The following is an 11977-nucleotide window of genomic DNA, read 5'->3' as shown; positions in this document are numbered from 1 at the left end:
CAGGTATGCCCTAATTAGCCTTATATTATTGATGCTTGCTAAGTCGGACGACCTGGCCTGGCCTGCCTCCCAACACGAAATTAATTTCAGCATAACGATTAGGCTTTGCAACAAAACGTTTAAGGTTATTGCTGTCATTGCCTTGGGTTAACGTTGGGCTCTGTATTAGCCAACAGAATGTTAACAGCTTTACATGGTCTTTTAAACATTTCTCGTCGTGTGTTGTATACTACGTCGCGGACACGGCCCGTTATAAATTTGCTGTTACCAGAATGGCAATGATCAAGTCGTAATGTATTACTTAAGACTCTGTGTAATGTCATAGTAGTGTAGTACTATGGTAGTAAAGTCTTTTTGATGACTAGTACAACGTTCCGCTGGCGGGATTGTGCATATTATGGGGCTACGACAAGTTAGGCACACACACACACACACACACACAGAAACACTAATGCCTATATCCCAATGTTTATTTCAAATTAAGCAGTTGTGCTTTCTTAAATAGCTGTGGATAGCTGTAATGCGAAGTCATTGAGTATTTTTGTTTATTGTTTATCTTTTATTGTTTATCTTTGTATTTTTTATTGCACTAGTCATTAAAACTGGAAATTTGTTCTTGAAAATAGCTGTTGTGAGTTTGTGTATGGGGTCGTGTGTGTTCTGGACGAAGTTAGTGTTTTCTTAGGTGGTGGGTGGGAGGTGGTTGTCGGGTTGGGCCGGGGGGGGCGCCAGCAGGGGGTTTCGCCCGGGGAGTAAATCACTCTAGGATCGCCACTGAGCCTAAGTACTATTTTTAAATGAAACAAGTAGGAAATATACAGTCAAAAACCACAGATCTCAGGTAGGAGTGAAAATGGAAACAAACTCAGTCATTAATTTCACAAAACAAGATAACAAGGGTCACAGAGTAAATAAAATTAAATAAATAACTTTTAAAGGGGGAGGTGGTAATCCACACTTCACAATAAGTCGTATTTTCTAATAGTCAAAAGAAGATATATATATATACACAGTGGTGCTTGAAAGTTTGTGAACCCTTTAGAATTTTCTATATTTCTGCATAAATATGACTTAAAACATCATCAGATTTTCACTCAAGTCCTAACAGTAGATAAAGAGACCCCAGTTAAACAAATGAGACAAAAATATTATACTTGGTCATTTATTTATTGAGGAAAATGATCCAATATTACATATCTGTGAGTGGCAAAAGTATGTGAACCTCTAGGATTAGCAGTTCATTTGAAGGTGAAATTAGAGTCAGGTGTTTTTAATCAGTGGGATGACAATCAGGTGTGAGTGGGCACCCTGTTTTATTTAAAGAACAGGGATCTATCAAAGTCTGATCTTCACAACACATGTTTATGGAAGAGTATCATGGCACGAACAAAGGAGATTTCTGAGGACTTAAGAAAAAGCGTTGTTGATGCTCAGCAGGCTGGAAAAAGGTTACAAAATCATCTCTAAAGAGTTTGGTCTCCACCAATCCACAGTCAGACAGATTGTGTACAAATGGAGGAAATTCAAGACTGTCGTTACCCTCCCCAGGAGTGGTCGACCAACAAAGATCACTCCAAGAGCAAGGCATGTAATAGTTGGCGAGGTCACAAAGGACCCCAGGGTAACTTCTAAGCAACTGAAGGCCTCTCTCACATTGGCTAATTGGTTCATGAGTCCACCATCAGGAGAACACTGAACAACAATGGTGTGCATGGCAGGGTTGCAAGGAGAAAGCCACTGCTCTCCAAAAAGAACATTGCTGCTCATCTGCAGTTTGCTAAAGATTACGTGGACAAGCCAGAAGGCTATGGGAAAAATGTTTTGTGGACGGATGAGACCAAAATAGAACTTTTTGGTTTAAATGAGAAGCGTTATGTTTGGAGAAAGGAAAACACTGCATTCCAGCATAAGAACCTTATCCCATCTGTGAAACATGATGGTGGTAGTATCATGGTTTGGGACTGTTTTGCTGCATCTGGGCCAGGACGGCTTGCCATCATTGATGGAACAATGAATTCTGAATTATACCAGCGAATTCTAACGGAAAATGTCAGGACATCTGTCTATGAAGTGAATCTCAAGAGAAGGTGGGTCATGCAGCAAGACAACGACCCAAATTACACAAGTCGTTCTACCAAAGAACGGTTAAAGAAGAATAAAGTTAATGTTTTGGAATGGCCAAGTCAAAGTTCTGACCTTAATACAATCGAAATGTTGTGGAAGGACCTGAAGCGAGCAGTTCATGTGAGGAAACCCACCAACATCCCAGAGTTGAAGCTGTTCTGTACGAAGGAATGGACTAAAATTCCTCCAAGCCGGTGTGCAGGACTGATCAACAGTTACTGGAAATGTTTAGTTGCAGTTATTGCTGCACAAGGGGGTCACACCAGATACTGAAAGCAAAGGTTCACATACTTTTGCCACTCACAGATATGTAATATTGGATCATTTCCATCAATAAATAAATGACCAAGTATAATATTTTTGTCTCATTTGTTGAACTGGGTTTTCTTTATCTACTTTTAGGACTTCTGTAAAAATCTGATGATATTTTAGGTCATATTTATGCAGAAATGTAGACAATTCTGAAGGGTTCACAAACTTTCAAGCACCACTGTGTATATATATATATATATATATATATATATATATATATATATATATATACACAGTATATCCCTGTGATGACCTGGCGACTTGTCCAGGGTGTACCCTGCCTTTCGCCCGTAGTCAGCTGGGATAGGCTCCAGCTTGCTTGCGACCCTGCAGAACAGGATAAAGCGGCTATAGATAATGAGGTGATATATATGTTTTATATAGGCGGCACGGTGGTGTAGTGGTTAGCGCTATCGCCTCACAGCAAGAAGGTCCGGGTTCGAGCCCCGTGGCCGGCGAGGGCCTTTCTGTGTGGAGTTTGCATGTTCTCCCCGTGTCTGCATGGGTTTCCTCCGGGTGCTCCGGTTTCCCCCACAGTCCAAAGACATGCAGGTTAGGTTAACTGGTGACTCTAAGTTGACCGTAGGTGTGAATGTGAGTGTGAATGGTTGTCTGTGTCTATGTGTCAGCCCTGTGATGACCTGGCGAATTGTCCAGGGTGTACCCCGCCTTTCGCCCGTAGTCAGCTGGCTCCAGCTTGCCTGCGACCCTGTAGAAGGACAAAGCGGCTAGAGATAATGAGATGAGATGAGATTTGAAACACTGCCACCTAGTGTTGGAATAAAAATCTCTCTCTCTCGCTCACGCGTGGAAAAACATGAAATCGTTGCACTTCCTCCTGGAGGTGAAAAGGAAGAAATGTAAATGAGTAGAACACTGCCCTCTAGCGGTGACATAAATAATTAAACATGCGCTTCTGTCAAGCTGAACTCGGACTCACTTTGAACACCACAGAAAAGTTCAAGCCACATTTCCAGCATCCAGAATGACTAATGAATGTCGTGAAGATCATCACAAAGCGACAATGATATACATCTGAAACATCACTATAAATCTGGAGACTGAGGTATGTGTGAAGCAGCTTTGCGTATGTTTATTTTGCTACCCAGCTATGTAGCCATTTACATCTATCTATCTATCTATCTATCTATCTATCTATCTATCTATCTATCTATCTATCTATGTAATACCTTAGCTAATATCTGGAGATGTTATTTTAAAGGGCTGGTTTTATTTTAGGATAAAAGGGCGAATGTGGAACTAAAACTAGACTAGCAAATTCCAAATTTCTCCCTGTTCCCTGTATTACTGCACAGCGTAGGGTGTATAGTAATGGACTCCTGCTCCCTTTGTAGTGGACTAAGTGGCCGTTTGAGATACAGCCACGGATAATTTACTTAGCTAGCTCAAACGAAACCTGTCTAACATTATTTTACTCCTCGGATGGTTGCTAACTAACTGGTTAAGGTTACTAGATGTTAGTTAAGATAAAACAAAGTTAGCTTTTCCAGCTCGAATCTTTAACTGAAGTCAAAACGTTAAAAGATAAATTAACGTTCCCAATTATATCTATGTTTTCCCCACCCACATTCCGTTGTGATTGGTTGTTGGAAATCCAAATACCGTCCTACGATTGGTTATAAAAAAAATTTGTCCGGCATCAGGCCACTGAGTAAGCGTTATTATTAGCCAAGTCCAGTGAAGAAGGCGGGATTTATCAGAATACGGGTGGGGAAAATTATAATACCTCAGTGGGTTTTGTTAAAAGTCCAAATTGTGCGCCTTTTAATGTGTGTAAACTGTTTTTTACCGAGTCCGATTGAGGATCTGAGATAAAAATATATATCACAAAAAGGAGAATTTAATCTTTATTGTGATGTAAGAGGTTATAAAAAGGCTTAATTAACTATATTTGTGTATGACATTTTATTCCACCCTTGTTATTCATGTAGTAATAATAATGACGCGAGTTCGCCTTCGACGATGCGTGATGAAGTGGAGTTCCTGTACAGTCACACCAAACGCGGCGCGAGCGTCAAGACGACCGGAAGTCAGGAATTTTCAGGGTTGTGGAGTTAGAATAAAGTTGAAGTCCATATATCAAGTCAAGTCAACTTTGTCAAATATGCTATACATGCTCGACATACAGCACAGATGAAATTTCAGTCCTCTCTGACCCACGGTGCAAACAGGCAATGCAATAAATAAAAATAGAATAATTGAAAAAAAACAATATAAACAGTATAAACACTCTAGATAGGAACTAGGCATAGACTAAACACTCAGAGAAACAATATAAACAGTATAAACACTCTAGATAGGAACTAGACATAGACTAAACACTCAGACAATATAAACAGTATAAATAAACAGTATAAACACTAGATAAGAACAAGACATAGACTAAACACTCGGACAATACAAACAGTGTAAACACTAGATAAGAACAAGACATAGACTAAACACTCAGACAATATAAACAGTATAAACACTCTAGATATGAACTAGACTAAACACTCATATATACATACACACATATAAATTGGTACAAATAACCAAACAGTCAAGGGCACTTGAGGTATAGCAGGTAAACATGAAATAAGCAGTATAAACAAACTAGCAGCTGTTAAGGTGAGGTAGTGCGGAATAGTGCAAATGAGTGAGGTAAAGTGAGATGTGCGGTCCCCGAGTTCAGTGCGTTAATGAACGATGAGATGTGTGTGTGTGTGTGTGTGTGTGTTGGGGGGGGAACTGTGAGGATGACATGTCAAATGCTGAAGGGGGGGCAGGGGGGTGTACGAGCAGAATCTGTGGCAGGGGGCAGAGGGGGGAGGAGGGGCAGAACAGGGAGGGAGTTGAGCCTCCTGACCGCCTGGTGAAAGAAACTGTTCTTGAGCCTGCTGGTTTTGGCCTGGAGACTCCACAGTTTCCTCCCTGATGGCAGCAGGCTAAAGAGGCTGTGAGATGGGTGGGTGGGGTCACCTGCGATCCTGATGGCTTTGCGGGTGAGGCGGGAGTTATAAATATCCATAAGAGAAGGGAGAGGGACACCAATGATCCTCTCAGCTGCTCTCACGATGCGCTGTAGAGTCTTGCAGCAGGACACGGTGCAGGCGCCGTACCACACGGTGATGCAGCTGGTCAGGATGTTCTCGATGGTGCCTCTGTAGAATGTGTGCATGATGGGGGCCGGGACTCTTGCTCTCCTCAGTTTGCGGAGGAAGTACAGACGCTGTTGGGCTTTTTTGGCCAGTAACATGTTACATATATCATGTTACATATATCATGTTACTGTAAAACCTCAACACCTTCTGACCAATCAGAATCCAGAATTCCACAGGGATGTGGTGTAAATATTGTTAAACCATTGTTTAATTATTTGCACTTCGTGGATTCTCAGAGATGGGGAAGTATTTCTTCAGTGAAACAGACATCAGGAACACATGGGAACAGGTTCTGGCTGCGTTCTGGCAGAGATACCCGAATCCGTACAGGTACTGATCATCAGAAATCTCAGGAAAATCTCACACCGCCTGCAGCATCCATGTTCACTTGTTCATATTCTCTCTCTCTCTCTCTCTCTCTCTCTCTCTCTCTCAGTACTCATGTTTTGACAGAGGATGTGATCTTTCGTGAGGTGACTCCAGATAACTGTCTCCTTTCTCGCCGTCTCCTCACAAAGACCAATCGGCTGCCTCGGTGGGCAGAGCGAATCTTCCCCGGTAACCTATCGCGATCTGTTTACATCGTAGAGGACTCTGTCGTCGACCCTAGCAACAGACGCCTCACTACGCTAAGCTGGAACTTAAACCATTCCAAATTAATGGTAACCATAAGAAATATTATCATCAGTTATATACTATCATATCATATCTGAGTGACGTGTGTGACCTATTTTTCCCTGTGTGTGTGTGTTGAATTAGACAGTGGTGGAGCGATGTGTGTTTCATGGTGATCAGGAGAGGCCTGTTTGGACACGTTTCACACGAGAAGCCTGGATCTCATCAGGAGTGTTTGGTCTGTCGAGGCCTATACAGGTAAAACGCGCGCACACAGAGTCATCCAGCCAACACAAGCATGTGATACTCACATGAAAACACACCCAAGTAATTCACATGAAAACACACCCAAGTAATATTCTCTCTCTCTCTCTCTCTCTCTCTCTCTCTCTCTCTTCAGGAGTTTGGATTGTCCAGGTTCAAGAGTAATCAGATGAAGGCTATGAACGGTCTGGAATATGCGCTGTCTAAACTACAGAGTGAGTCTTTTAACACCTTTCTCTTTGTTAGAGTGGGAAGATGTCGGAAAACTTAGTTACAGCTTTGCATTTTAAAAAGTGCTGACACTGGAGGTTCCTTCCATAAATGTTAAATAAATACATTTCTCCTTCCAGAAAATTTTACCATGTCAACAAGTCCCTGCAAATGAGTTGTTACTTATGGAAACGATAAGTTCAAGTCAACTTTATTGTCAATAATGCCATATGTGCAGGACATACAGAGAATTGAAATTGCATTTCCCTCTTATGCGCGGTGCAAGCAACAATAAACATGAAATATAAAATATAGGTACAAGATATAAACTTTAAAAAACTTTTTTAAAAAAATGGGGGGGTATATTTACACTCACAAGCTAAATTTATCTAAGAAAAGACAGTGGTAATCCAGAAAGTATAAATATAGCAAATGTGGCAGTGTGAACAGAATTAACGGTATAAATTTAAATGTGACGAATGACAATATAAACAGAATGAACAATGTAAACGGGAACAGCAGTCTGACAGTATAGTAGGGCAATATAGCACGATATAAACAGAATTATCAGTATAAATGTAACGTATTAGAATGAACACGTTAACATAAACCTGCACTATGGTCAGAGCTTTCTGAATGCCACTGAGCTGTAGCTGCTATGAGAAGTTACTGAGTCAGAGACACTGTTAATGTGTGTGTAGTGTGAGGAAGTGTTAAAGGAAGCTGAATGCACTGTGGCATGTTCCTCTTTCTGCTCTTTTTTTAAGCGGTAGAGTGACATCTTTATCCATTATAAGTACACTCATGACCACTTTGTTAGGAACACCTATACACCTGCTCATTCAACCAATCATATGGCAGCAGCAGAAAGCTTACATTGTTCTCATAAAAGTATCAATAATTCACCCAGGCCTAATTTGATTTAATTGTATCTAATTTGACCTTCTCAGAATCAGCAGCTCAGGGTCACCATGCTGACGCGTCTAAAGATTCACCGAAGAAGACGGAGAACCTGGCAGCTTCCACCAGTTCGCAAAAACCGCAACAATACGCCTGATAAATCCTTTTCTCATCTCCAGCAAACTTGACGGTTTTAATGTTGTGTGTTAATGTCCAGGAAAATAATGTTAACCCTCAATTGAATGTTTACTGTGGATCAAATGTTGGAAAGTGAAATCATTAGTGATGAAGTGAAGGTCAAAGGAGATAATCTAGATCACTGGGGATAAAATACTGTGAGCTGATTAACTTGTATCATATTTTTTTAAAGCTAGGACATGGTTCATGAGTAAATTTATTTCTGTATCTGACCAGGGTTTGTTAAAACAGTGCAGGATGTTTGCTGACTAATAGAACTGTTCCCGTTTTTGTAGTGAAAAAGTCCTCTTGAAAACTTCAAGTGAAAATTCTGTGTGTAAACGTCCTCATTAATGTCCTTGTCCTCGTTTCTCACGTTCACTTGAGCATGCCTGCAGTGTACACTAGGTTCAGGTGGTGCGTTTACTTGTCTATTCCCAAACAATGCATGAAAGCAAGATATAAAATGTAAATTATTCAGTCATGTTCACACTATTTGCTGGATGAAACCTCAGGGACAGATGTGTAACGTGACCTCATAACATTTATTTGTCATAGTTAAGTGCTCAGGTTCTGTTTCATGTGTTTTAGCCTTTTATTGAGGATGATCTGAATATTATGCACAACATGTATCATGTCACTTCTTTTAATGTAATGTTTTATGTATGTCATGCATAAGGGAGCATTTTGATTCATTCCTTACTTTCTGAACTACAATTTTAGATTGACTTAGAAGTAAAGAGGTTGCAGAACTTTATTAAATAAATATTTACATGTGTAGATGTATCCTTGGATGCTGTTTTTAAAATGACACACTGTTTTGAACTTGTAATTAAAATTGCTTCCTATTTGTGTTCAGTGACCTCTCATCACAAATACAGTGCTTCTTTACAAGATGTGATAGGAAAAGTAAACATCTGCACTCGTGTGATGATTAATAATAATAATAAACGTAAAAAAAAATGATCTTGACCAAAAAAAAAAATCAGTTCCTGGTCTAACCACGGGATGTCACTGCTCCATTTATTTTACTGAGTTTTTGGGTTGATGTAATGGAAACCCTGAACTACAGCTCGTTTTTATTTCAAGATGGTTGTTTTAGTTTCATATCTCATGATTCCCATATTGTATGTTATTTTGACATTATTTCAAGGTAGATTATTGTGTGGATTTGTGTGTGTGTGTGTCAGTGTGAGAAAAAAAAATCTGTGCCGCATTTCACTGCTTCAGATGGGTTAAGTACAGAGAAAGAACCTCACTGTAATGTATACATGACAAAGGTTTCTAATTCTAAAAATCTAATCAGAAATTTTATGCAACCATGTGCTTTTTACTACCAACAAAATCCGCCAGGCGGCACGGTGGTGTAGTGGTTAGCGCTGTCGCCTCACAGCAAGAAGGTCCTGGGTTCGAGCCCCAGGGCCGGCAAGGGCCTTTCTGTGCGGAGTTTGCATGTTCTCCCCGTGTCCGCGTGGGTTTCCTCCGGGTGCTCCGGTTTCCCCCACAGTCCAAAGACATGCAGGTTAGGTTAACTGGTGACTCTAAATTGACCGTAGGTGTGAATGTGAGTGTGAATGGTTGTCTGTGTCTATGTGTCAGCCCTGTGATGACCTGGCGACTTGTCCAGGGTGTACCCCGCCTTTCGCCCGTAGTCAGCTGGGATAGGCTCCAGCTTGCCTGCGACCCTGTAGAAGGATAAAGCGGCTAGAGATAATGAGATGAGATGAGAAAATCCGCCAGGGCGGCACGGTGGTGTAGGGGTTAGCGCTGTTGCCTCACAGCAAGAAGGTCCGGGTTCGAGCCCCGTAGCCGGCGAGGGCCTTTCTGTGTGGAGTTTGCATGTTCTCCCCGTGTCTGCGTGGGTTTCCTCCGGGTGCTCCGGTTTCCCCCACAGTCCAAAGACATGCAGGTTAGGTTAACTGGTGACTCTAAACTGACCGTAGGTGTGAATGTGAGTGTGAATGGTTGTCTGTGTCTATGTGTCAGCCCTGTGATGACCTGGCGACTTGTCCAGGGTGTACCCCGCCTTTCGCCCGTAGTCAGCTGGGATAGGCTCCAGCTTGCCTGCGACCCTGTAGAAGGATAAAGCAGCTAGAGACAATGAAATGAAATGAAAATCCGCCAATCAACAGACTTCACTTTTCTGAAGTTTAAATCTCATGCGGCTCGATAACGCATGCGCAGTATTGATACAGCTACTAGTAAACAATCTCGTCGTCATAGCAACGTGATTCTTGCCGTTGATAAAGATCATTTTTATCAATGAATAAAAACAAGCAAAAGCATGTCGGGGGCGGCACAGTGGTGTAGTGGTTAGCACTGTCGCCTCACAGCAAGAAGGTCCTGGGTTTGAGCCCAGTGGCCGGCGAGGGCCTTTCTGTGTGGAGTTTTCATGTTCTCCCCGTCTCTGCATGGGTTTCCTCCGGGTGCTCCAGTTTCCCCCAAAGACATGCAGGTTAGGTTTGTCTCTGTGTCAGCCCTGTGAGGACCAGGCAACTTGTCCAAAGTGTACCCCACCTCTTGGCCATAGTCAGCTGGGATAGGCTCCAGCTTGCCTGCGACCCTGTAGACCAGGATAAAGCGGCTACAGATAATGGACGGACGGATGGATGGAAAAGCACGTTACATAAAATGATCAATGCTCGGGCTTATTTTACACACAAATGCTTGACACTCTGCATCTTTAGGGTTGCTTACAACAGTGTGGAAGCGATGTGTCCACGAGAACCAATAACCTCTTAAATCATGTTTGGAGACTATTTGTCCTCAGAGCGTGTTATTTGAACCTCGGAGAGAGTGAAATGGCAGCGCCCTCTGTGATAACAGATAGCATGATCATAAATAACTTGCTTCTATAACTGTGTCCTATATACAACCCCGATTCCAAAAAAGTTGGGACAAAGTACAAATTGTAAATAAAAACGGAATGCAATAATTTACAAATCTCAAAAACTGATATTGTATTCACAATAGAACATAGACAACATATCAAATACTGAAAGTGAGACATTTTGAAATTTCATGACAACAACACATCTCAAAAAAGTGGAGACAGGGGCAATAAGAGGCTGGAAAAGTTAAAGGTACAAAAAAGGAACAGCTGGAGGACCAAATTGCAACTCATTAGGTCAACTGGCAATAGGTCATTAACATGACTGGGTATAAAAAGAGCATCTTGGAGTGGCAGCGGCTCTCAGAAGTAAAGATGGGAAGAGGATCACCAATCCCCCTAATTCTGCGCCGACAAATAGTGGAGCAATATCAGAAAGGAGTTCGACAGTGTAAAATTGCAAAGAGTTTGAACATATCATCATCTACAGTGCATAATATCATCAAAAGATTCAGAGAATCTGGAAGAATCTCTGTGCGTAAGGGTCAAGGCTGGAAAACCATACTGGGTGCCCGTGATCTTCGGGCCCTTAGATGGCACTGCATCACATACAGGCATGCTTCTGTATTGGAAATCACAAAATGGGCTCAGGAATATTTCCAGAGAACATTATCTGTGAACACAATTCACCGTGCCATCCGCCGTTGCCAGCTAAAACTCAATAGTTCAAAGAAGAAGCCATGTCTAAACATGATGCAGAAGCGCAGACGTCTTCTCTGGGCCAAGGCTCATTTAAAATGGACTGTGGCAAAGTGGAAAACTGTTCTGTGGTCAGACGAATCAAAATGTGAAGTTCTTTATGAAAATCAGGGACGCTGTGTCATTCGGACTAAAGAGGAGAAGAACGACCCAAGTTGTTATCAGCGCTCAGTTCAGAAGCCTGCATCTCTGATGGCATGGGGTTACATTAGTGCATGTGGCATGGGCAGCTTACACATCTGGAAAGACACCATCAATGCTGAAAGGTATATCCAGGTTCTAGAGCAACATATGCTCCCATCCAGACGATGTCTCTTTCAGGGAAGACCTTGCATTTTCCAACATGACAATGCCAAACCACATACTGCATCAATTACAGCATCATGGCTGTGTAGAAGAAGGGTTCAGGTACTGAACTGGCCAGCTTGCAGTCCAGATCTTTCACCCATAGAAAACATTTGGCGCATCATAAAACGGAAGATACGACAAAAAAGACCTAAGACAATTGAGCAACTAGAATCCTACATTAGACAAGAATGGGTTAACATTCCTATCCCTAAACTTGAGCAACTTGTCTCCTCAGTCCCCAGACGTTTACAGACTGTTGTAAAGAGAAAAGGGG

At 41.8% G+C, this 11977-nt stretch overlaps 1 protein-coding gene across 1 annotated transcript; it reads left to right on the top strand.

Annotated features, from left to right (window-relative positions):
• The first annotated feature begins 3341 nt into the window (after positions 1-3341).
• prelid1b (PRELI domain containing 1b) lies at positions 3342-8544 on the top strand. Its single transcript, XM_060936849.1, has 6 exons — positions 3342-3502; positions 5837-5930; positions 6037-6262; positions 6360-6473; positions 6616-6694; positions 7640-8544. The coding sequence occupies exons 2-6, from the start codon at positions 5839-5841 to the stop codon at positions 7744-7746; spliced, it is 618 nt and encodes a 205-aa protein (XP_060792832.1). The 5' UTR covers positions 3342-3502; positions 5837-5838; the 3' UTR covers positions 7747-8544.
• Positions 8545-11977: the final 3433 nt, after the last annotated feature.

Source organism: Neoarius graeffei, chromosome 13 (assembly GCF_027579695.1).
Source record: "Neoarius graeffei isolate fNeoGra1 chromosome 13, fNeoGra1.pri, whole genome shotgun sequence".
In the NCBI taxonomy this organism is placed as follows: Eukaryota; Metazoa; Chordata; class Actinopteri; order Siluriformes; family Ariidae; genus Neoarius; species Neoarius graeffei.
This window is presented reverse-complemented; position numbering and strand designations above follow the sequence as displayed.

What these genes read in the sequence shown, in the direction of transcription:
- prelid1b (XM_060936849.1), top strand. Translation starts at nt 5,839, where the DNA reads ATGGGGAAGTATTTCTTCAGTGAAACAGACATCAGGAACACATGGGAA. An exon ending in GTCTGTCGAGGCCTATACAG is followed by an intron (nt 6,474 to 6,615) that starts GTAAAACGCGCG and finishes CTCTCTCTTCAG; the next exon opens with GAGTTTGGATTGTCCAGGTT. An exon ending in TGCGCTGTCTAAACTACAGA is followed by an intron (nt 6,695 to 7,639) that starts GTGAGTCTTTTA and finishes TGACCTTCTCAG; the next exon opens with AATCAGCAGCTCAGGGTCAC.